This window comes from Macrosteles quadrilineatus, unplaced genomic scaffold (assembly GCF_028750875.1).
Source record: "Macrosteles quadrilineatus isolate MER2022 unplaced genomic scaffold, UCM_ALF_1.0 Scaffold_6__1_contigs__length_79288215, whole genome shotgun sequence".
Classification (NCBI taxonomy): Eukaryota; Metazoa; Arthropoda; class Insecta; order Hemiptera; family Cicadellidae; genus Macrosteles; species Macrosteles quadrilineatus.
The window spans coordinates 23809698-23835635 of NW_026542599.1; the positions used below are offsets into that span (position 1 = coordinate 23809698).

General features: G+C 37.4%; 1 protein-coding gene across 1 annotated transcript; it reads right to left on the reverse strand.

Annotated features, from left to right (window-relative positions):
• Positions 1–5156: 5156 nt before the first annotated feature.
• Positions 5157–25265, reverse strand: LOC128997230 (ubiquitin-protein ligase E3C-like). The gene is made up of 17 exons (XM_054422840.1): positions 24879–25265; positions 21773–21982; positions 20940–21182; positions 20577–20755; positions 19420–19619; positions 18642–18802; positions 14565–14722; positions 13453–13703; positions 12710–12906; positions 11418–11619; positions 10249–10482; positions 9507–9751; positions 8638–8850; positions 7632–7760; positions 6658–6784; positions 6098–6228; positions 5157–5395 (listed from the first exon to the last, which is right to left on the reverse strand). Exons 1-17 carry the CDS (start codon positions 24996–24998, stop codon positions 5228–5230), a joined length of 3168 nt encoding a protein of 1055 aa, XP_054278815.1. The 5' UTR covers positions 24999–25265; the 3' UTR covers positions 5157–5227.
• Between the last annotated feature and the right edge of the window lie 673 nt (positions 25266–25938).

Here is a 25938-nt window from a genome sequence, read left to right on the forward strand (position 1 = left end):
TTTAAGTATTTTTAAGCAGAATAACCTTGTATTTGTTAAGTTTATACTTTTGTAACAGGTATGATTTAAGTCAGCCTTGTAAATGGAATGTACATATGTATTATCCCGAAGATAGTTTTATATGTACACAGTTTGCGATTGCTTTCTCACTTTTAGAGCTAGTTTCTTATTGTTTCCTAAGATTGTTTATATACATCTAGACATGTTACCACCATAAGTTTGAAGAATGTTTTGTATTTATCTTTTTGTGATTATTGTGTTTGGGGGGCTTTGCACATAGTCTACACGAGATTCTAACCTTCAGTATTCATCAGTGAAGACTGATTTTGTCTACTTAAAATTTGAGATTTCCACCTAAAAATATTTTGTGGCCTTGAAAGAGCTGTATGTAAATCTTTTGCGTATAATATTCCGGGTATAGTATTTTTACGAGATTTTTATCACATGATGCCTTTTTTCATGGCCCATCCTGATAGTTAATTGTTACCAATTCTTTACTGATTGTCATGGCCTTATAACGGAAATGTGCATGCAGTAGTTTTAATATTTATCTTCACCATTGGGAAAACAGCTAATTTTGAAAATGTTGTAACCTTACATGTATTCAAGTCAAAAAACCAAATTTTCCATTTTCTCAACTTGATGCTTCTTTAATTAATTGAATGATTTATAATTATTTCCTTCAATTCAAGTAGTTTATGTTTTGATGTTTAAAATTATAAAGTTTGCAAGCTCATTCTTAACATTCCTGAACACATTCCTGTAGTATTCACACTTAATAAATGTTTTCCTATTTTTTTTAATACAAAATACCAAGTTGTGAATTTACACAGTAGTTAATATAATTAATTCCCGACAAAAGATCATTATTGACTTTTGATTAACACAAAAACTGTTAGTGTCGAATATTTTTGTAGTGTGAAAAAACATTACAACGGTAGAAAATGTTTATCTAAGCCAGATATATTAAAATTTTAAAATCATACCCTGGGCAAAATTTTAAGTTGTTTCTGATTTACACATATTACCATTATAGGCTTACATAAATATTTTACTGTATTAGAATTTAAGACTGAGAGGTGTTGACTAAAGAAATTTGGGTCCAACCTATGAATCCATGAACCGTTATTATAATATTTTACCGTTACCATGTGATTTCAACCAAAAATAAGTATTTTTAGAGGCCAGGTAAAGATTCAATTTGTAAAATATTTGTATGTCCATTGACAAAACAATGTAATAAAATGTTGGTTCTATATTGTTTAAACATTTTTGAATGTAACACTTTCATTCGTCGTGATGGATGTCACTAAATGTTGTCAATTTGTTTCATGTCAAAAGTGACGTTTAAATTTGACTTGTGGTGTAAATCTCATGTATTTTATCGCACTTGTGAAGTTGGTGTGTGAACAAACGTATATAACGTTCAAAAATTTTAATCCCTTGTTGAAATGAATCACATAAATCGTGTTTGAAAGTTTTTCACAATATCAATGTCACGTTTTCAAGTATTATGAGGTTAGTGTCACGGTATTATTTTGTAATCACCTGTGCCTTAGAACAGTACACGTATTTTATTGAAAACTAGTTATAAGTGTATTATAGATGTGGTTTTATTTTTGTTAAAATTTATCCAGTGTTTAAAGTATGTTGTAAATTTTAGAGAATTTTATTTCCTGTTATGTATGTAAATAAAATTTTGTTTTATCGATTGATATTGTTTTGATTCATTAAGAATAACCTTGTTAGCTTTGTAATTGATCTTAGCAGCCATTTTAGAGGATGACTATACTAGGTGGCGTTCGCAGAGGCATCCACAAAATTGAGCGGAGCCATCAAGGGGTTCTTATTATATTGTTTTTATCATACTGCAGTAAAACAGTCGTTTTTAATGCATGCGTTGCGGGTCTAAAGTAGCATTTTTACTCTTTAGGGAGTAAAAATCGTTTTTAGCCTCTATAGAGTAAACATCGTTTTTAGCTTCTATGGAGTAAAAATCAGCTGTTGTCAACTCAGTTGTAAATTTCTATTGTAAACGGTTGCATGTATCGAAATATGTATTGATTCGTGCTTCGTAATCATTTTAACCTACAGTCTACAGTCTCTTCCCATAGTATTTTAGCATTGCAGATACATTAATCCATTCCCACACTCAACACTGCTCACCTTTACTACTTCCTTCACCACCCCCTATGTCATTAATGTAATTGCCAAAGACAGTTCCCACACTCTGCACTGCAAGCCTTACTACTTCCTTCCCCATTGCCTACGTCATAGACCTGTTTCCTTCCCTTCTCATAGCATTTTAGGATTGAAGATACATTAATGAAATTGCCAAAGACAGTTCCCACACTCTGCACTGCAAGCCTTACTACTTCCTTCACCATTGCCTACGTCATAGACCTGTTTCCTTCCCTTCTCATAGCATTTTAGGATTGCAGATGCATTAATGTAATTGCCAAAGACAGTTCCCACACTCTGCACTGCAAGCCTTACTACTTCCTTAACCATTGCCTACGTCATAGACCTGTTTCCTTCCCTTCTCATAGCATTTAAGTATTAGGTACATTTATCTAAATGCCCAAACGGTTCCCCCACTCTGCACTGCCAGCTTTGACTACTACCTTCACCCACAGCCAACTGTGCTTCGCCACTTCCTACGTCATGGGGCCTGTTTCCTTCCCTTCTCATAGCATTTTAGGATTGAAGATACATTAATATAACTGCTACAGACGGCTCTCACACTATGCTCATACTTTACTACTTCCTAAGCCACTTCCTACAGCGTGGACCTGTTTTTATCACTTTCCATAGCATTTTAGTATTTTAGATACGTTAATCTAATTGCCACAAACATTTCCAACACTCCGCACTGCTAGCCTTTACTACTACTTTCATCATTTTCTATGTCGTGGGCATGATTCCATCCCTTCTCATAGCATTTCAGCATTGCAGATACATTAATCTAACTGCTACAAACGGTTTCCAGTTCCCACACTCCACACTGCTCACCTTACTACTTCCTTCACCTCTTCTTACGTCGTGGACCTTCCCTCTTATCCCATAGAATTTTAAGATTGTATATACCTTAATCTAATCGTCAAAACAGTTCCCACACTCCGGACAGCTCGCCTTGACTACTTCCTTCACCACTTCCTACGTCTCGGACCTGTTTCCCTCCCTTCCCTAAGCATTATTGGATTGCAAATACCTTAATCTATTGGTCATAAACAGATCTCACACTCCGAACAACTCGCCTTTACTACTTCCTTCACCACTTCCTACGTCACGGACCTGTTTCCCTCCCTTTCCATAGCATTTTAGGATTGCAGATACCTTAATCTAATCGTAATAAACAGTTCCCACACTCCAGACAGCTCGCATTTAATTTACTACTTCCTTCACCACTTCCTACGTCACGGACCTGTTTCCCTCCCTTTCCTTAGCATGTTAGGATTGCAGAAACCTTAATCTAATCGTCATAAACAGTTCCCACACTCCGAACAACTCGCTTTCACTTCTTTCTTCACCACTTCCTACGTCGCGGACCCGTTTTCCTCCCTTCCCATAGCATTTTAGGAATGCTGATACCTTAATCTAATTGTCATAAACAGTTTCCACACTCCGGACAGCTCGCCTTCACTACTTCCTTCACCACTTCCTACGTCGCGGACCCGTTTTCCTCCCTTCCCATATCATTTTAGGAATGCAGATACCTTAATCTAATTGTCATAAACAGTTTCCACACTCCGGACAGCTCGCCTTGACTTCTTCCGTCACCAATTCCTATGTCGCGGACCCGTTTTCCTCCCTTCCCATAGAGTTTTAGGAATGCAGATACCTAATCTAGATCTAATCGTCATAAACAGTACCCACACTCCGGACAGCTCGCCTTGACTACTTCCTTCGCCTCTTCCTACGTCGCGGACCTGTTTTCCTCCCTTCCCTTACAATTTTAGGAATGCTGATACCTAAATCTAATCGTCATAAACAACAGTTTCCACACTCCAGACTGCTCACCTTTACTACTTCCTTCACCACTTCCTACGTCACGGACCTCAGGCTAGTGTCGTCATTTGATTATATTTATGATCCATACCATTCCTGTTTTAATATCTGTGAATTAATGCTATCAGCTATATCTTTATCTACTGCATTCAAAAGTCAACAGCTGGTCATATGTTTTTGTTTATGAGTCAAATACTGCTTCCATAAGGATTACATTGAAACTTTGAGACCCAGTGGGGCGGATTCCTGAGAGACTTTTTTAACGCCATATAGATGTTGGCACTCACCGATATGGTCTTTATCACTATGCAAAATTTGAAAACGATTGATTCAGCCGTCTAGGAGGAGTTTGCGTATTACGAAATGCATAAGAGTCGACGTATAAGAGCTTCGCTCGCTCCGCTCAATAAATGGGCAAACTGTGGAAGCATTCTGAAGTTATGTAATGCAAAAATTGGTTGTGTGTGATTTTATGGTAAATTGGTAAATGTGATTTTCACACTAGGACCTACTACACCCTCATTAATTATTGCAACCTTATTCCCCATTTAAGTACAGTGGTAAGTAGGGACCAAATTCAAACTAGAAGCCTGAAATCGAAATACAGCTATTTTTGATAAACCTTCAACTTCAGCCACACTTAACACCTGTAGCCTTATGACCTACATTGTGTTTAACTCCATATTTTTTTATTACCACTTGAGGTTACGTTTACCACTTCTGTTTTCTATGCAAAATATGTATTTTTAAATCCTTAAACTGTAACTAACGTAAAAATCTATATCGGAGGTTATTTGCAATCACAATCCTGTGGGGGAAAACTAATTTAATGGAAGGAGCTCAAAGGTTTAAAAAAACTGTTAATAATTTGTCACCTAGATGACAAAGGGGCTTTATATATTTTTGTGTTTTTTACGTCATTATAACATTTTTTCACTCATTGAAAAACATACAGTTAGATGGTCCACGCAGAAGAAAGAACGATCAATAAAAATCAATAGTCCAATGAAAAGTGGCAGCTGGATTCAGAATAAACCTGGCTTTGTTTCGAACCAGCAGTCTCCAGATTTGAAATTAAGCTACAAACACACAGCTAACCATACAGCACAATAGAATGATTCAGGTAGTTTACAAACAGAAACAACATATACAACCCTATCAGATATTTATTTACAGAGTGTATATACAATGAAAGACACATACGAGAGGCCTCCAGGTGTTAGCTAAGCTCGAACCCAGAGCCTGACTGTATCGCATACAGCAGTTTGTCTCTCAGTAACGTCTCCGATTTAAACTCTGGCAGTTTGAGAAGATTCATGCACGTCGAGGCGGTCGGAAGCCTGTCAGCCACCCCTGCGTGCTGGATGCAAAACGGTGGGTCCAACTCCTAACAAACATTTCTGACGATATAATTTGAAATTAAAGAAAATTGTGTCTAAAAAGCTACGGTTTATTATTTTTTTACACTACAAAATGTTACTTTACAATGTTAGTTTACACTTAACTACCTGGCTTTCCATGGCGCAAAAAATCACAGTACTAAATAATGCCATTTGTCTTTGTGCTATCTAACAAATGGTCGACGTTAGATAACAAGACCGGTTTAGACCGTTCCATTCCAAAAAAAATGACAAAAAATGCCACTGGCATAAATAAAAACCAAAACAAACATTTTTTTTTGAGATTTTGTTGAGTAAAGATAATCTATGTACACAGGACCTTGTATCAAACTAAGGACCTTTCCCCTGGTCTTTCATCTTTTAAAGTTAGAGCTTTTGGATAGAGGCAACAAAAGGACATCTATGTTTACTTTGCTGTATTCACTTTACGTCAACGTGACATTATTGTTAGGTGGCAAAAATCCTTCGGTACTCCTGGGTTTTAGGTACGTAAGTACTAATAAAACATTAAGAGTAAAAATATTGCAACCTTTAAATGTGAGAAAGATTCTTTTATCTTATGAGGAGTCCAGGGACTATACAATATATTGTAATTAATCAGCAATTCACATTTCCATAGCATCTACTGTATTCATTAACCACGCCACTTAACACAATTTTTATAATTAAAACTACTTTGTGTAACTTACCTTGAAGCCCAATAAAGGTGGCCTAGAGCAACTGGTAACGAACTTAAGCAGCTGTCTTCTCTGAATGTCGTCAAAGTCGGAAACTGCCGTCCAGAACATTTTGATAGTAGGATGTTCAGCTGTGTAACCTCCTATATAGAATAGCTTTGATAAATACCCAACAAATACCAGTTCATAATTTTTAAACTGGGGAGAATTTATTGGAGGAAGTATGAGACAAAAACACAAATTTGCCCTACTGATATCAACAATTTACATTCAACCAGTCCCCAAGTCTAGCATCTTTCATTTGTATATCTTCCTTTTTTTTGGGGGGGGGGGTGGGATTTTTGCAAGGCCTTACCTAGCAATTAAACAACTCATACCTCCCTCTAGCCCCACTTGTCTTTCAGCAGATCAGCTGAAAAATATCTTGTAATTCAGATAATTTTTTTTTACTTTTAAATTAGAAAATAAAAAAAAATACAGCAAGTTAAAATCACACATACATAATAAAATTCTGTGATACCATGTTACGTTTTCTGATAGTTAACGGTCAATGAAGGCAGTATTTACTGTACCTGTATAATTGGTGTGCAGCTGAAGATCATGCACGTCCACAGGGATTTCAGCTCCAGAAATTAACACTTGAAACTCCTTGTTGCTAAACATTTGCAACCACTCCAATGGGATAACATCTGCCAAACCCTGGACAAATATGTAGTATAAGAGAAAATCCAAACTACAGTAAGATTTTTTACTCTACACTCGCTAAATTTAATTGTAAGAACTGTATTGTCAAACAATTTTGTGAAAATTTGGTTTGCGGGCTTTTTGCACGCGAGTATGGGTACCCTTGGGTGTACACCTCATTAGGTTACCAATAGTCAAAAATCATAAGCGATATGTTAGTGCGTACTCCTGTTCCCTGGTCCCCACTGCTAAATACTTTCATCGGCAGAAAAAAGGCCTTAATCTCCGATCCAAACACAGGAGGAGCCCGACTGACTGGGATCGCTGTGAAATCGAGAACATTTACCGCAATCACTGGACATCATCATCGCCACCCAGTGGCGGTCCCAGGGGAGGGATGGGAGGGATATATCCCCCTCCTCCCGAAATAGCTAGAGCATTTTTAAGAGCTCAAATACGCATAAAAATATGCTTTAAATTCCATATTGGGGTGACCCCCTTTTTTCTGGGAGATATTCCATACCTCCCAGTGGTCATTCCCCCCCCCCCCCCTGAAATGAAATCCTGGGAACGCCACTGTCACCACTCGAGATAGCTGCTAAATTATGAACATCTCCCACGATTAGGGGCATCGTCATCGTCACCCAAAACTGTAGTACAGTAAATTATCAATACTATGAAATAAAAATGTTTAGTGCAAAATGCTGTACCAACCCTCTTTTGCTTGCGGCCTAGTGGTAAATCCGGCACTGTTTACAAAGTCAAATTAAATTGCTTTAGAGTATTGCTTTTTAGTTTGATTTGAATAAAAAAAGTTAAAAAAGGCACAATGGATGGACTTAAAAGACTGGAAATTACGAACCTGTTTGAAGGCTGAGCACTGCATTTTGATTTGTTTGTTCAGTTTGTTGTCAGCAACCAGATGAATGTACTCTATTCTGTTTGCTGAGGTCACTGGAATATTGTTCCCACCTGGTTTCAGCTCATCCACCTTTATCCAATCAGAATAAAAGTTAACATTATAATACTTTGATTAATTATCAAGAATAAAAATCAAAGTGTTGGATAAATGACATCATGGCTTTAGACCAAGGAACCCTATTATAACTGCAGGGAAATGTCCATATAGGCAAAATCAGTGTGCCTGCCTACCTTGAGAACGTTATACCAATCCAAAAAAACCCTTTGTTTGCTTTATAAAAGTACGTTCTGAAAATCAGATCCATTTCCACAATTCCACACGTTAGCACTACGATCGCCATTCAGCGCATGCGCGGCAGTTACTCTGTGCCAACTGGAAGAGAATGACACTGTTTTGAACTCGCTATTGTTGTTGTGCACTTCGTAGTGCTTGTTTGTAATGGCTGCGTTAATTGAGAATCCCGCCGATTGTGAAAGTCGATCGAAGATTCGTTTTCTTAATGGAAAAAACGTAAAAGCAATTGAGCTTCCTCCGAGAGATTTTGATTCGTTTCTGCAACTGATGTCTTTTCTTGGTGGTCTGCGGCTAAACAGCGAAGAAGAGCTGAACATTTTACCTTATGGTTGACTACACATTTACACAGGCAGCAATATTCTACAAGGAGGAAATCTAAAAGGGAAAAAATGTTATAGATAGGAGCAATTTTTCAACTTTTTGCTTACAAAAAAACTAACTTTGGTTAAAAAATATATAATCTCTGAGTAATTCTCATTTTAACGACGGTCAATTCCAAGTGTCTCATCCTTAAAGTAATAATCTAACTAAAGGTTTCAGCTGAGATGTTAAACGTACATGAATAAACCTTAGGGAATGTGTCCATTGAAAACCCAAGTTTAATGACAGTAAATGCTCTTTAATTTAATCCCACCAAAATGAACCCCCCCACCTTTGTCTCGCCCAGTTCGTCGTGCACCACGGTGAAGTCCAATCCCAGATCCTGTACGTCTCCCTCATAGTTCTTGAGGTAGAGCAGATTGTGGTAGAGGATCGGGTCTAGAGAGACGAGATGATGCATGTCAACGTCAGCGTGTCGTCCGACGACCTTCGACATGAAAAACTCCGCCAGTGGCAGTTCTACTAGTAGGTTCTCATACAGGGCCTGTTACACATGGGCATAAAACATAACATGCTAAGAAATGTGTTAAAAGTGTTGGGTATTGGGTGTGTATCTAGCTTAGTGATTAGTGTCTTGAACTTTGATGCGAGAGGGACGGGTTCATTTCATGACATATTCACCAAACGTTTAAAAGGAATTTGGACCCTTTTTCCTTAAAAGTGTTTATTAAATCTTTGAAAAGGGTTTAGAGTTTTAGAGTTCAGCTAGCTAACCTGAGAAAGTTAAAATCCAATGTATGATACATGGTCGAATTCATGGCACTGATATTACAGGAGATTAGGTTAAAAAAAGAAAATGCCTTACAAGTGATTATTTTTTATAAAATGTTCTTGGCATAGACACTGCAACAACTTTTAAGATTTTATTTATGTAGCATTCACCAGTTCTACAGACACCTTTCTCTGTGTATTAGCTTGGCAGCTATCATGGCGACTTCTCGTCAATTAGGAGTTTTAGTTTTAAAGTTGCTCTCCAGCAACATCCCTGCTGATTTGGTAATAGCATAACATATTTATTACATATTATTGGTTACTGGGTGGAAAAGTACGTACAATCTACTCCAAAAATATACCAATACAGAATATTATTTATTTTTTGTTGTATAAACAGTTTTTTGTAAATTAACATAGGGTACTCACCTTCCCCAGCATCCTGCCAATGAAGTAGTAGTGCTTGAGGAAGTTTGGGTGCAGCAGGTGTACATGAGGGTTAGGATACAACAGGTTGTCTTTGGTCAGTCTGAAAAACCCTCGGTTGGGGTCAAAAGCGGTCTTGAGCAGCTCGGAGAGAAACTCCCGGAACACCCCTCCACCGTCCACTCCCGCCTCGTCCAACCCCACGGCACTGACCAGCTGTACCCTCATCACCAGCCTCAGCTCCGGCTCTGCGGACACGAGAGAAATGTAGGGGTAAATAAACTACTGTATTGCACAGGTTCAGAGAATAAGGGTTTGCCAGAAACCCAGCAAGGGACAATTTTGTAAAACTTGGCAACATGCAATGCACATTACGATTGGATTAAGAGGGTTTGAACATGTTGTAAGAATTCTTAGAAGATGGATTTAATGACAATAGAGGAAAAGAGGCTGAGATTAAGACCTAAAAGGAAGATAGGTGAAGAGGGATCAGAAGAGAGGAGATTGTAGATGGTGGAGGAAGAGGAACTCTATACAGATAGATGTTACAGAGGTAAAAAAAAAAACACCTAGATCAAGGAATGATAATCAGGAGTGCAACTAGAATGAAATAGGATATGTAGAGTGCACACCCGAAATTATACTCCATTGCACCGTTTTACACTTGTAATGTACTATTTGACTGCTTACTACACAGCATTGTGTAAAGGGGTAGAGCACCTAACCTAATGACAGGTAAACTTACCGTTTTCAGGTGAGAGTTTGTCAAACGCATCTTCATACAAGTAGTTCCGTCTGACCATGATGTTTATTGAGGGTCCATGCAGGAAGTTTCTCGCCATCGACTGGTAGCTTATTTTGTCTTTTAACACTAAACTTTGAAACACAAGCACTCGCTCTTGAAACGCCACAACAAACGGAATCTCCTTAAGTATGGTGAGTATCCGCACTTCTTTGGTTGATGGGGGAGGTCCTTCCTCTGAAAAAAACAAAAAATAGGCCTTGAAAATACAACAACAATATCTTTACACTAGCTGTACCCGCGGGCCTTGCCCCGTTTAACTTCTTAATTTTCAAGATGAGCTCGTTCGCATGGCTCAATCACGTCCTGGTTGAAGTTCGTTCGCTACGCTCACTCACCTTTAGGTTGGAGCTCGTTCGCTGCGCTCACTTGCCTTCAGGTAAGCTCGTTCGCTACGCTAACTCGCCTTCAGGTTGAAGTTCATTCGCTACGCTCACTCACCTTTTGGTTGCAAATTAGCTGTTGTCATAAATTAAAAAAAAAAAAATAATAGTGCTGCACCCTGTTGGTAATCCTTGTAACTTTAATGCTATTGAACATCATAGAACAGAACCATCTTGTTTGATTGAAACAGCTGATAAGATTCATTAATTCCTTTTAAATATGAAAAATCATAAGGTTAACATGGGAAAATCCTGAGCCACTGGGGCGGAGTCCGAGAGTCCGATCAGAATAAAAACAACTTAGTTTTCCTATTTAATGCCTAAAGAATCGGTGTACCAAATTTCAGCCTCCTAGGTAAATGGGAAGTGGGAGAATTAGTGATGAGTGTGTCAGTGAGTCAGTGAGTCTATCTACAGTGCATGGCATAGCTCCAAAGACGTTACTCTGAGAAGCAAAGCTTTAAAAAAAATGTGACTAGGTGTTAAGACTGCTTCGGCAAAACCGCAATCAACAAACTCAAAGGTAAAGCACTGCTCAGAAAGAATGTGCATGGTCAGAAAGGAATACGAGGATAAATTCTTTGACAATAGACATGAGTGGCAAAAAGAAATCTTATTGTACCCACTGCGGAAAACACGCAAAATCTGGGTACTTAATAATTTACAGTGAGGGTCGGATAACACAAAGACACTCTGTACTAAAAGTAAACTCTCATTCTCATCACTCACCCAGCTCTTCTCTGGTGAACGCAACAATGTCATGGAAGGGTATGTAGTGATGTCTCAGTCGCGATCTGTTGCGCAGCGTCGCATCTGACGGACGGTCCATTGCCAGGGACTGCGTCACAGACTGCGATATCCAGTGCCCTTCAGGACAGAACGTCCGTCGCAAGTCTCTGCTGTACAACTGCCGCATCAGCTTCACACACGCCTATAAAGTGAAATCATAGTGGTATTACCAAACGCTGGATTCAATCATCAGCAAAACTTAAGGCAATTAGGTAAAAGTAAAACATGTTAAAATATATAAGTTATAAGGGAAAGGAGGGGGTTATTGGGGGAGATCCCAGTGATTTGAGTACAGGACTTCAATACTGAAGGTCTAGGTTCAAATCCCACCAAACGCCTATTTATCATCATGCATTATCATTTATCATATGATTTTAGCTATATGATAATTCTTTGACCCAATGGTTAATATCGTACCCAATGGTTTGGGTCCAGCAATGTACAAGAAAAATGCAACAAAAATATCAGAGCACTAAATATCAGAGGTCTCACTCCAAAAAAACTCTTGCAACAATTCAAAACCAATATTATTACTTATTACCAATACTGCCCTTATACTGCCAATACTGCTCTTATTATGATGCTGAAGAGCTAGGTAGTTGAGTGGTTAAAGTGTTTGCCTAAAAATCACATGGTCGTTGGTTTGACCGTAGCCTTTTGATGATTTATTCAATTGGTAAGAGCTTTGGTTGAGTGACTCAGTCGGTAGCGCCACAGACTTGCCCAAGGTGACAATGTCGTGAATTTGTACCTGCCACTACTTATTATTAGTACAGTTACCCTTTTACCCTTGTTGTTGCACAGTTGTACTTGGTTTGGTGCCCTTGTACTGTACCAGCTCACCCTTTGCTCTGCTGGATATGTTCCACGCACAGGCTTCTGTGATCCATGTGAACGGGCAAATGCAAGATAAAAGAGACCGCCAACCTCTTTAACGAAAATGTATACTGGACCCAGCGTTCTTAATAAATGGGCTTTTTCTTTTTACAAATAGCTCTACTGACATCAGTTCATAGTCAGTAAACAAGGTAGGTTAACAGATCCCCTTCATTCCACACTCTTCCTGGATTCACATTAGCCTTCTTCTCCTATCAACCCAAACATTGAGGAAAAGTACAAATATGTCTTAGTGAAGTGATTAAGTAATCCATCTTGCAAAGTCACGTCATAGAAACAAATGTAAATTAAAAACAAAAACCTTGAATAAAGTTTACTGAGTTTACTCTACTAACCTTGAACAAATGGGACCACATGACTGTGTTAGCGTAGGTATTGTCGTCTGCACAAACAGCTGATCTATACTGGTCCTTGACACTGGGCCGGGAGTCTGGAAACGCAAGTTCCACCAATCCCAGGCTGACTTCCTTCAGACGAGCAGTCATCCCGACCAATGTTGGCAGAGAGAACGGCATCGTAGTGGTACCTCTTACTGTAACAATAATTCGAACACTTGCCTCACAAGATATCTATAGGTAAATGGGATATTAAACTAAACCTCTTTTCATCATACAGCACCCTGTCTTAACTGAACTTGAATCAATGGCCAGTTAGATTAACCCTGGGAGTTCGTTAACCTTGGGAAAATCTATGTCCGTTTATCAACCCGGAATTTTAAAAACTGGTTGGTATAACTTTTATCATTCTTAGGTATTTTAGAGACATCCATTCCTATTCTTACCAGAAATAAAATAGAATCATATCCATGCAGGTCTTGAGAGTCTGTTATGAATCAAATAGGGAAATGAAAAGCTTAGCATTGATTGTTGATTTAGGTTCATGGCCAAGAATAGGTACAACTGAAAATCAACATTTTGAACTGAATGATCAATACATAAAACCTGTTTTGCCACAACATCCTCTTGAATGTTACAAACCATTGCATCTTTCCTCCAACTAAAATTTATAACCAATACATAGTTTAATAACACAATCCCAGGGCAAAAATATTAAAATAAATTTACACCAGATAACCTACACATAATGTCATCATCGCTGTAGAACTCTGCATCGTGAAGTGAAGCGACCAGCAGTGAGAAGAGTGAGCAAAAGGTAGCGAGCAGTGGTACGATCCGCTCAGTCTCCTGCTCGCTCATGGGTATTCCACGAGCAATGACGGTGAGTAGAGGAGTGGGGGAGCCAAACAGTGACGTCTGATTGGCTCCTAGGATGGCCGTCCACAGCTGCTGAAGGAACTGTGGTTTGAGGGCAAGTAGATACAGAAGGCGACTGCAACGGAGGACAATATTGATCAGCTGTTTTTTAATTAAATAGGTACTGATTGGGGGACAATTCAATGATTTTCATAGGATACTCTTAGCCTTACTTCATCTACAATGCCTTAATTGTATGAGACACATAATCAAGAAGCAAGGAGAGAAAAGAACATTAGAAATTTTAAGAATATACTACTCAATATTAATAGCAAGCACCAACATTTAAGTTTCTGAATGATTATCAAATTTGGCAAAAATGTCACTAAAACAAAGAGTTTTTTATTTAGTGTTACCATAGACTAAGCAACACAAGTAGACTCCTCATCCCATTCTAAATTTTGAAGCTTGTTTTTTGCGTCTAGTTCATGTACGTCCACACTGCTCGCTAGTGTAGACAACATTTTGTTTCTATTATTTTAGGGTTATTTTCATGATTTTTGCTTTACTGTTTGGTTATATAACTAGGATACCAGTTATTGTTTATGATTATATCGTTTTATTAGGTTAAACGAGGTTTTAAATGACTGCAATAACAAGAAACAAATTGTAAACAAAACATAACCTATGTAGTTGGACGTACAGAACTAACAATCAAATTGGCTTCAGCTGTTCCATTAGGATGACTAATCTACTAAGGGAGTATGTTTTATCTATGGTGTTACCATTAGTATGTGTTACATTTTTGTAAGGATGGAGTCCCAAACCTGATATTTTACTTACTAACAACAACCCTTTTGTTAGTAACGTCGAGTTTCTTTACTCATTTGAGCCTAATGGAGCCTAATGACAAAGATGACCCAGATAAAGTAATCTTCATAAGTGTTTAGATTTAAAGGCAAACTCTCTAACAGTTTTTGTTGCAATGTTGGCGCACCTGTGCTTGTGGTTGTTGAGTTTCCTCAGTATCAGCAGGTTGTGGCACACCTGACACAGTGCTTGCAGTACAGCTGGTTGAATCATCTTGTCTACAGCTGTCAGCAGCCTCTGTACACGCTCCTCCCCACTGATCATCTCAATACATTTCTCCAACACCTAGAACACACATGTTAGCTCAGTGTTGTTACTTTGACATTTTGTTAGATAGCATCATTGATTCCAATCTAATGCCATCTAGGTTCAGAACTGATCTCTCTTAGAATCAAGCCAGTAACCTCAGGACTGAAGTGACTAAATCTGAAACAGTACTTTTATCAGTGGCGGTTCCAAAGAGGGGGCCATAGGGGCCATGGCTTCCTCACGTCAGTGTGTCAGTCATACAGTACATCCTACACCCACTATAAAAAAATGCGGCTCAGTAGTCAGTTGAATATTTGTTTTGTTACGGTTTTTTTTTATTAGTATCACAGTTTTACAATATTCAACCTATGTGCATCCCTCCACTTAAGCACAAGCACATGATAAAATTATAATGGTAAGTAATGGAAGCGTTTAAGGCTTAAGCTTTGCTTAGCTGTTTTTTTTAAGTTAGGTTAGTCTAGACTCATGATTGAGCAACCGCCATTACAGTACTACGAGTGCGACGTTGCCGATGTCTACCTGACTACCACACTGTCGTTTCTACAGAGTATTCACTCACGTAGACATGTGCGTTCGAGTGTATACATCATCAACGTCGCAGTGTCGCACGCTCACCCGCCTGGCTGGGAAATGTAGTACAGATACCATCTATATTATAACTTAATACAGAGTATGCTTAATCTAATACCCCCCTGGATACTGGCGCGCTGTGTGGTGGAAAAACGGGCCGTGCCCACCATTCGAAATGGTGGGATACTGAGGCCGGCGGGTCGTATGAACCTCTCTCTTTTACACAAACATAGCTTTGCTATACTTATTTTTTTACATAAAGACTTCAAATTTATATATTTTTAGACAGTGCTTATTACTGTGTAGTTAGTTTGAACCATAACATATTTTTTATAGTTTATTTAGGCAAATTAAGATTGGTGGTCGATTTTTAACAGCACTAAAAACGTGAAAAATGTAGTAAGCCAGGAACTTTTTTATTTTCTGAAACAATCATTGTTAAAGGAATACAATGCGCGTCGTCATTATGAAACAAAACATTTAAAAATAGATAGGTGAAATTACAGGGCCGGTAAGAACAGAAAAAGGTGTATCAATGGTTTAAGGAAGTTTTGCATTTAAACTCTCCTTTTCAGATTACAAGAGATTAAACTTTTTCTTTGTCAGAGTGCTTAAAATGTCGACTTTGTAAGTATAACTTTTCCAAAATTTATCCCCGGACCCCCCTCCCGCAATGGGGGGTATTCCATACCTCCCAAACCCCCCGGAAGTTGTGGTCATGCTGGCCTAGAATTAGAATAACCCCACACCCTCGATAGAATGGCCCCCTCCGAAAATTAGCCCTGGACCCGCCCTTGACTTTTATGTCTTAAAACAACCGCAAAACAAGTCTGTGGGCAGTGGTTCAAACCGTTAGGTTAAGCTTATGTTTAAGATTGTAAAAATATTCCACCTAAGTGTAAGTAAGCATGAAATGCTTGAATTTTATCTAAATTTAGTTGTCCTTTTCTTAGGAGGCAGTCCTAGTTTCCACTGATAATAAATCCAATGTATTTACATTTATCAAAAGTCAAATACACTATCCTATGGCAACAAAGGAATGTGTTGTGAAGGCCTAGCTTACCATGAGTATATTGTGATGCTACGTAAAAGATTAAAATGTATTATTGGCTATGTACGTTTTGAGAAGATAAGATGATAAAGAGTCTAAAACAAGTAGTAAAAAAGACCCAGAGGAGGGTTACAGTGAAAATGTTCGAACCAAAGAAACCAAATTGGAGCTACTAGGGAGATGTGAGAGATGGAGAAAGGAAGATGGGTTTTGACAGGCCAATTTTTTTAACAGCCTTGTCTACAATTAGTTGTATTTACTCATCATCTTATTAGCCAAACAATAATATCATATATATGATATCATATATCATCTATATATAAAAGGCAAAGCCCTCACTGACTCACTCACTCATCACTAATTCTCCCACTTCCCATTTACCTAGGAGGCTGAAATTTGGTACATTGATTCTTTAGGCATTAAATAGGAAAACTCAGTTGTTTTTATTCTGATCGGACTCTCGGGCTCCGCCCCAGTGGCTCTGGAGTTTCCCAAGTTAACCTTATGAGTACTGATATGTAAATGGAATTAAAGAATCTTAACAGCTGTTTCAACTAAACAATTTGATTCTGTGATGTTCAATAGCATTAAAAAGTCAATAGGTTTACCAACAGGGTGCAGCACTATTTTTTTATATTTATGACAACAGCTAATTTGCAACCATAAGGTGAGTGAGCGTAGCGAACGAACTTTAACTGGAGGCGAGTTAGCGTAGCGAACGAGCTAAACCTGAAGGCAAGTGAGCGCAGGGAACGAGCTCCATCTATATATAAAATCCAATGTATGTTTGTTTGTTTGTCCTTTATGGACTCCGAAACCGCTAGACAGATTGTAATGAAACTTTCAGGCATTATTAAGCATTATTCAAGGATGGTTTGTGTGAAGTTTGGTGAAGATCCGTCAAAAGGGCTCTGCCCCAGTGTCTCTAGAGTTTCGGGTCGTTCTCAAATTCAAAGCGAATATAGTGTCTCATTAAAAAAACAAGAATTTATAAATAAAATTGTTGCAAAAAAATAATTTATAATAATGCTAGTTATTATAATTAACATGGTAAGTGGTACAAAACAATTATAAATTAAAAATAAATATGTTTAAAAAAATCATGTGTGCCTTATTTTTCACTTCGCTCACTGTCTCCTGTCTCAGGGTTCTAAGTTCAAAGTTAAAAATTTCCGTGAAAATGATGTCAAAAAATAATAAAGGAACATTCAATATATTGATGAAAGAATGCCATTTGTTAATCAATTGAAGGCTCAATATCATCACGTTTTTAAATATTTATGAAGTTTTAACTGTCTTCAAGTTCACGACGAATTTGCCGCGATGTTTTGAATTTGCCGCTAAATCGCCCGCCAATCAACGTATCCCAGCATGCACCGGCACTGTGTGAGAGTGGAGTGTATTGTACAGAACGCAGGCCGAAACTTGATGATAAATTATATATTTCCCGAGTTAAAACGGAAATTCAGGTAAGAATTAGTGTGTACCTTTATTGCTGTTCCCTTCACTCACGCATCATAACTCAATAAATTTACAAATAACAATAATTAAAATGGTATTGTTTGAAAGTACCGAGACGCCAGTATAACCTCACTTTTAGGCCAGCTGAAGCTGCAGTTACAGTCGCGTCAAAAGTAATAGACCTTCAAATTTTCTCTCCGCTCACGTTTTTCTCTCCGCTCACGTGAACCTGAAGGCAAGTGAGCGCAGCGAACGAGCTCCAATCTAAAGGTGAGTGAGCGTAGCGAACGAACTTCAACCAGGACATGATTGAGCCATGCGAACGAACTCATCTTGAAAATGAACGAGCATTTGACATAAACCACATTAGGACAGGACGACGTCTGTTGGGCCAGCTAGTTGTTCATAAAAAAGCCCTTGAATAAATGTTTGAAAGCAAAACTATTTTTTTTCATTTTTATATAAATTAGGTAATAAATATTTTTTATTGACATTTCATTAACACAATGTACAATAGATTAGGCCCGTATTACACTATCATAGTTCTATGACATATATCTATTATCATATGTCTTTGATGAAAATTATTACAGTGTAATGTACCAACTATTATAATGGTTTTGAACTATGATAATATGTTCTCCTTGAGAGAACATACTATCATATATTTGATAATATAATATGTCATAGAACTATGATAGTGTATTACCGGCCTTAGATTGAATGTAATCTTAAGACGTCTTCCTCTAAAATCGCAGCAACGTGCGACGGGTACGCTAGTATATCATATATAATAATATATAGAATGACAAACAATAATTTTTATAAGCAATTTCAAACCAAGAATCATACCTGAATTTCAATTTTTTCTGATGTGTTTACATTGTCTTCTTCAGTATCGCTCATATCGTCATCATCATCGTCTCGAGATGGAGGTGCCAACATGCGGTTGAAGTTTTTAGTTAGCTCGGCCAAGACCTGAAGGTAATCCAACAACTCTTTGCTTGTGTTGACTGAAATTGAGAATTAAGAATCAATACAATGTATAATAACATCTATTGTAAATAGTATTTTTAACTTCATGTTGTGTTGTATATTCCAAATCACGTTGACAAATATAAATATTGTATCTTTTTACAGTATTTTTAGTCTTATAAGATACATTGAGGCAATCAACACAATGTAGTAATATTTATTTATTTATTTATTTATTTATATTTATTTATTTATTTATTTATTTATTTATTTATTTATTTGTAGTTGATGCAGTTCAGGTAGATAGACAAGATCAAATCCTATTTCTGTATCACACATTTTATTATAACAAAGAACTAATGAAATATTTGAGAAAGCCTTTTTATTTCTTAAAAATGTTGGTATTTAGGTTGAAACTTGAAACGTAGGTGAAGTATGATTCTGGTGGATATAAAGGCTAGTATTAAAACCATGGCACTAATTACTACTAAAAACAACAACAACAAATTGTAGACAGTGATGATTAGTTTATAACATTCCAATTGACATCCAATTGACAGTTGATAACATTTGTCATAATCATTTTTTAGCTATTTGTACAAAGGCATAGTTTTTTTTTAAACTAAACACGACTCACCTAATTTCAACTACTTACAGGAAAGTTGTTTATCTAGGGACAGGTAAGAATGAAGTAGCCATGATGACATGGGAAGGTGACCAGAATTGAGTGTCTGTATGAAGACTGTGAGTGGGAATCGAGTATCGTTGTTGAGCGCAGGCAGTAGGAAATGAGAAATTGGTTCTGATGGTTGGCTACAGAAAAGGTCCTTAGCTACATGCTCCATCACTAAGTGCCTGAAAAATTAGTATATTCTGTGATTTCATCGCCAAAAAAGTATCATCAAATTGTTGATAATCATAAAACTCAAAACAGATCTATCAGGATTAAACAATGCAAGTCTGATACTGGCGGAGAAATAGGTTTAGTGAACTGAGAATAAATTATTATTTTGGAAAAAAGCAAATTGAGTTGAATCTTAATAAATCAATCTAAAGTGGTTGCGGCAAGGTTTGATGAGAGAAAAGATCAGGTAAAAGTGCTAAAATAACATTGTAAACAAGATAAAAATTATGTTTTCAAGCTTTCTGTTGAACGTATTCAAGACTTTTTTCCTACTGAAGCCATTACCTACATCCCCCACTATTAAGAAGTGTTATTATTATGAAGTGTATCTTTTGAGAAAACAGGCATGGCAAAGCGGATTGTTTTTATGTACTCTACCATGCACAGTCATACTACAAGAAAATATCAATTGATTTCTTAGAGTAACTTCCGCAGAGAGTTTCGGATGACACGGAAAGTTGGAAAACTAAATAGGCTAATATATAATTGAGGCTCTTATGTACGAAACTTATAATTATTTTATTGTGACATATAATTCAGTAAATTGTCCAGTTTTTGTATCTTTATTTTTTTAAAGAGAGATAAGTAGCTTAGTAGGTATTTTTTCAAATGAATTGAGTTCAGCTATCTTGCCTGAGAAAATTGCCTTTCTAGATTAGAACTTCCTAGTATAGGATTAATCAAACATTTTTCTTTTCAACCTACTCTCTGAAGGAGTCCTATATTTTGGAATTTGTTATGTTTTGAAACCTTTGGTTATGTAACTACTAGATAGGCCTACTTTTATTTTCTCATGTAAGTTACCGTAGCTGACTCTACTTCTTTTCCGAACCAATCTATAGCTCTCAATGATGATCCGAACTCTTCAGAAGCACTGTGGGAATAACAACATTATTCAGTGAACCAACCTGTACTCGTAGTCGGTTGTCTGGTGTACAAGATACATAGGTCTTGTGATGAGGTCGTAGATACACTGTGCCAGAGGGGTGGGGGGAGTGGGGGTAACGTCCAGTAGAGGGGGGCAAGTAGCCTCCAACAGAAACCTCATGTGAGCCAAGTAACCCTTCCTGATCAGGAACTTGAACATCTGAAAACAGATCAAGTATGTGATACAACCTCATCAAACTGTGTTATTAGTAGAATCTCTTAAATCTAGCTATATCCATAATCAAAGTTCGTAAGGCTCAATGTAGGCCAAATTGACTACCCAAAATGTCTGAACTAGAGTAGGTCCCACTTCACGATTTTCAACACAAAACACTGTTAAATACCTGAACTAGAAAAGCAACAGCTCGCTCTTCAGAGAGTCCAACATCTTTTTGCAACGTTTGCTGGGAAGTGATGATTTCAAAAAGCCGAAGAGGAGTGGCCATGACTTCTCGGTCGAACGTTGGTCCAAACCGAGACATGGAGATGCTGAGAAGTTTACGTACTCTAAACTGCCACAGGGAGTCCTCAATGCAAGACGTGAGCAAGCGCTTGCATTGCTTCAACACCATGCGACAGACGATCACCTGCCAAACATGAACATCAGTACCGGTAATTGTTTGAATTCTGTTGCTTAAATTGTGCAAGTCATTAAATCATTAGTAAGGAAATAGGTTTTAAAGAAGACAACATTTTAAAATACAGGCCTAACATTATTTGAAATATAATTCTTTAGTCCACAGTTAAACTAGGCCTAAATTTACTAAAAAAGTCACATTATTGTTATCAATTTATTTCAACCAATTTAAATTAGATATGATTAAATAGTTTGCAATTGCTAAATCTATTAGCTCATATTGTGATAATTTAAATACCTACTATTACATCAAAGTAATTTGGTAAAATCACAAATTTAGTGCAATGACATTTGTGTACAATAGAATTTATATAAGAGAACATTAAAGGAATAGAGTGAACAAGGCTTAAATATCAAGGAGGAAAAAAATGCAATTTCTTAAATTCCCTACCTAGGCCTACCTTAAAATAAAAGGTTAAAGTTAAACAGTTGGAACAGAAGGTAAACTAAGCTAGGAAACAGCCCCTTTTAAAAAAAACTGAACAGAATTAGTTTATAAAATACAAATTCCTTTGCTGAAATATAACCTTACAGACTTACCAATCTGTTTGCATCAACATCTGGGTTGTAAAAGAACAAAATTTTCTGGACCAGCAAAGTAAGTGTAGCATCATTTGGGTCTGACAATTCACATTTTTTTACGATAGCATCAAATTCGTTGCGTTCTAGCTGTTTTTGAGCCTGTCGTACCGCAAAGCTCCTTAGGTGTGCTTGAATGCACACTGAACTTTTCTCCCTTCTTCGACATTCCTAATCACACATAAAATTGTTAGAATTCAATGCTTAATCTAGAAATTCGAACTTGAAGACTTACTAGATAGGTTAGGCTAGCAAGGAAATATTTGTAGAAGCATATGTCCACAAATAACGCCTGATTACAGGCTGTATGTTGAAAGAAGATTATAGATAGGCCTACCTATATTATGAATGTTATTGTGTCGGAGATTCTACAGTTTGCAGTAACTTTAGCTTTAAATAAATAACTATGGCCTACTTTTTTAACCAGTAACAAACTTAATTTGACTTTCAATCAGAATTCCAATCTTAAGCCCCCCATACACTATCGAACATGCCACCCGACCTGACAACCTGACCTGACGACGAACCCATCATCCAACCTGACTTATGTCGGGTGTTTCCCACACACTATCGAGCATGTTACCCAACAAGTCAGGTGAAATATTAGTTCTGAGATGGATTTTGAGACGACTGTTAGCTGTTTCAGTGGGATTTTTAGCGATGATTTTATGGATTTTTAGAGCCTATCGAACCAAGATCTTAAATTTTCAATTTTATTTTTAACGAACTTTAAATCACACTCTGGATACAGTTCCTTGCACTTTTCCATCAGGATATCGTGCCCCTATGTGCATGTTTGTTGCAATAGAGTTTACTTTTGACATCCCACAACGCCTTCTGGTCTCTGTAGAATTAAATAAATTCTGACCATAACTGTTTATTATTATTAAATGACATTACGGAAAAATGGTACGGTTATCATGCACAACTCGCTAAATACAAGTTAACTGGAAACTGTGGCTAGTCGACTGTTTCCCACACACGGTCCAGGGTCCAACATGTCAGACGGACGGCTCGAGTCGGGTGGTGCTACCGGACCGAGCATCCGACCTGACATATCCGTCGAGCATGTCGGGTCGGAACCCACACACTGTCCAATATGTTCGACAAGACGTCGGATCCCGACATGTCCGTCCAACATGTTGGATAGTGTATGGGGGGCTTTAGGTTGAATACTTGGGTTTGACTGGTTAGCCTATACAGCAACTTATCAATTAGCCTACTTTAGAATTAAAAGATAAAAGTTGATAAAGAATCACAACAAAAATTGTATAGTTTTCACAAAGACGTTAGATAAATTAACATAGGCTAAACCAGTAACTTATAAATGGTTAGCAAGTAAAAAAAAATAAAGAAAGCTTTCTAGTTTTTATCATAGTATCACGACCGTTTTGACTGGGTTGCATATAAGCCAAGATAGCAGAAAATATACTTTCTAAACATTTTAGGAGTTTGCAATAACTTGGGCCTACAGTATAAAGCCTCACAAACCTGGTCCTGATAATCCAGCTGGCTGGTTTTGTGGGCGAACCCATAAATAATATGTTCACAAAAGTCAGAACCAACACCGGTTTTATAACTATAACCTACTTCAGGTGACGAACAACAGAACTTGGTAGCTCCAAATTGTACAGTATATTGTCCTTGCCTTGTGGTATTACTTGCAGCGGGTACGGTACATTAAGCCCATGTTACACAAAACTTAACTGATGACCGGTGTGCAAGCCAGTACAGTAGCCTTGCCAGTCTGTCATTCAAGTTTTATTTTATATTTCAAGGCAATTGGGTTTAAGCTAGGCTATGCATTCTCTTCCAACAAGTTTATTTAGTATTTTAATGTTATGGTGTTATACATTTAGTATCCATGAATGAGATAGCCTATACAAAATCTATACAATTAATACGCTACATGAAACTTTGTCGGTTGAACTCCTCCGCCACTTCTTAACCGATTTTATCCGTTGATGTCTCATTGGAAAGAGCGTGTCGCGTAGATTTGCAAACTGGCCTTACTTTTTTTGAAAAAGTCCCTTGGGCTTTGCCCCAGTGGCTGTTAAAGTTCCCATGTTATCCTTATGAAGAACATAATTGTTTACATTTTGATCAGCTGTATAATTTAATTGCTGATTTATTTTTCAATCCTATGAAACACATTGAGTACATTTATTTACTACTAGCTGTACCCGCGGGCTTTGCCCCGCTTAACTTCATAAGTTAAGCATGCATGGCTCAACCACGTCCTGGTTGAAGTTCGTTCGCTACGCTCACTCACCTTCAGGTTGGAAATCGTTCGCTGCGCTCACTTGTATCCATAAAAAGACAAAAGTTTACTAGGCTATATTAGTATAAGTCTCCGTTTAGTCTAAGTTAAATTGTTTGACCCTTCAACCTGAAAACCAGCATTTCTCAAACTCTGCACCTTTCGAGTCAATATGGAGCTAAGTTTGGGAAACTGTAGATTTGCTGAAACAAAATGCTTACTAATACACTAAAGCCTCGTTCACACAGGGCGAGTTTACAAGCTACTCACCAGCGTGTAAGAAGCCGGCGAATTGGCGAGTGTGCTAGTATTTGTTCACACAGAGCTTGTCCACTCGCCAACTCGCCGACGTGTAAAAAAGACGCCGGCGAATTGGCGAGTGCGCTTGTAGTAGTTCACACAATGCTTTTTCCACTCGCTCAGTAGCTAGCTTGAACCAAATCCTCCGACATCTTTGAATAACATGCGCACAAGCACAAGCAACTATGTTTCATTGTACCACCTTTGTACAAAAAATATGAATAAAGAATATGAATATGAATATATATGAATATGTTCACACTGGGCTACTATACACGCCTACTTGCTCAAAAGCTGGCGAGTTGGCGTGTAAAGTAGCGGCAGCGTCAACTTTTTCCAGAGCTTTTTAACAAGCAGCTTTTGAGCGAGTTCGTCGTTCACACTGAGCTATTTTACTAGCTGCGTGTAAAAAAGCTGGCGTGTAGCTTGTAAACTCACCCCGTGTGAACGGGGCTTAAGGTCTAACTTACTAAGGCTATAAAAAAACATTGCTTTTTATTAGCTTACCTCTCTCTGGGATCTTTCAAAATGAGCCCTATTTAAAAGTTCATCACGATGTTCCTTTATACTTGCACCTGCTAAATTTTGCTCTGGTATCCTGCGAAACTGGCCCTCAAAACTGTACATCCTTACAATTTTAGTTGTAGTTCATAAATGATTATCATTCAACACAGCAAGAGCAAGACAACTAAATATAATTTAGGGTTATGTTAGTGTTTGGTTGAATAGACCTAATAAATGGCATGTATTTCTTAAATAATTCCGGTTGTTTGGTAAGCTCAGTTTCTTAAAACACTAACTTAATAGATTGTAAGTCATTGTAATTTTGCTATAAATCTCAAATAAACGACACTTCTATTACATCAATACACAAACTTATAGAAACCCCTAGACTTTGACAGTGAATGAGAATGAATCAGAATCATATGTTGCAACTCACTCCAAAAACAAAACGTCAAATCCAGTTTGTTTGTTTTGAGAAACAGTGATGCAACATAGTACAAAAGTGAAAAAGTCTACATGTATAAGGATACTGGTTTCTTAAAAGTTTTACAATTTTGTTAATACATTATTACAAATATAAAGGCGCTTAAGTATTAATATGGGATATAGACAGAAGTATAATTTACTTTCCATCCTACTGTAAAATATCAAGCTTATGACGAAATCCAATTTTGGTTAGGACATAGTTGGGAAGCTGTTTGCAAAGCAGCAAGGGTGGTTTAGGCACGGCCAACAAATATTATATATATCAAATAAAATAAAATCTTTATTTCCTAATAGACAATATACTTGGTACTAAACAGTAGTAGGAATAAATTGTGTCTACCGTATGTTTAAGTGGCTATCATAGGCCATAGCCCTCTACAAAATATAACTTTCAATATGTCTTCACCACTGATCTTCTTGGGTGGACGTTTGGTGCCCTCGTATTCACTGATGGTCTGAAGTTTTATTGTGAAGTGTCTTCAAACTCTTAATCATCTCATATTTTTTTTATTTTTTTGGCGAAGACATTGCTTAAATAACCTCAACCATTTAGGATCTATGCATATTACTCTTACAC

Bases quoted from the DNA above. Each gene is read 5' to 3' on its own strand.
- LOC128997230 (XM_054422840.1), bottom strand. From the start codon at position 24,998: ATGTACAGTTTTGAGGGCCAGTTTCGCAGGATACCAGAGCAAAATTTA. The intron at 21,183-21,772 runs GTAAGTCTGTAA...CATGTTTGGCAG, and splicing joins ATGTTGATGCAAACAGATTG to GTGATCGTCTGTCGCATGGT. The intron at 13,704-14,564 runs GTGCGCCAACAT...CCTCCGTTGCAG, and splicing joins CTCAACAACCACAAGCACAG to TCGCCTTCTGTATCTACTTG.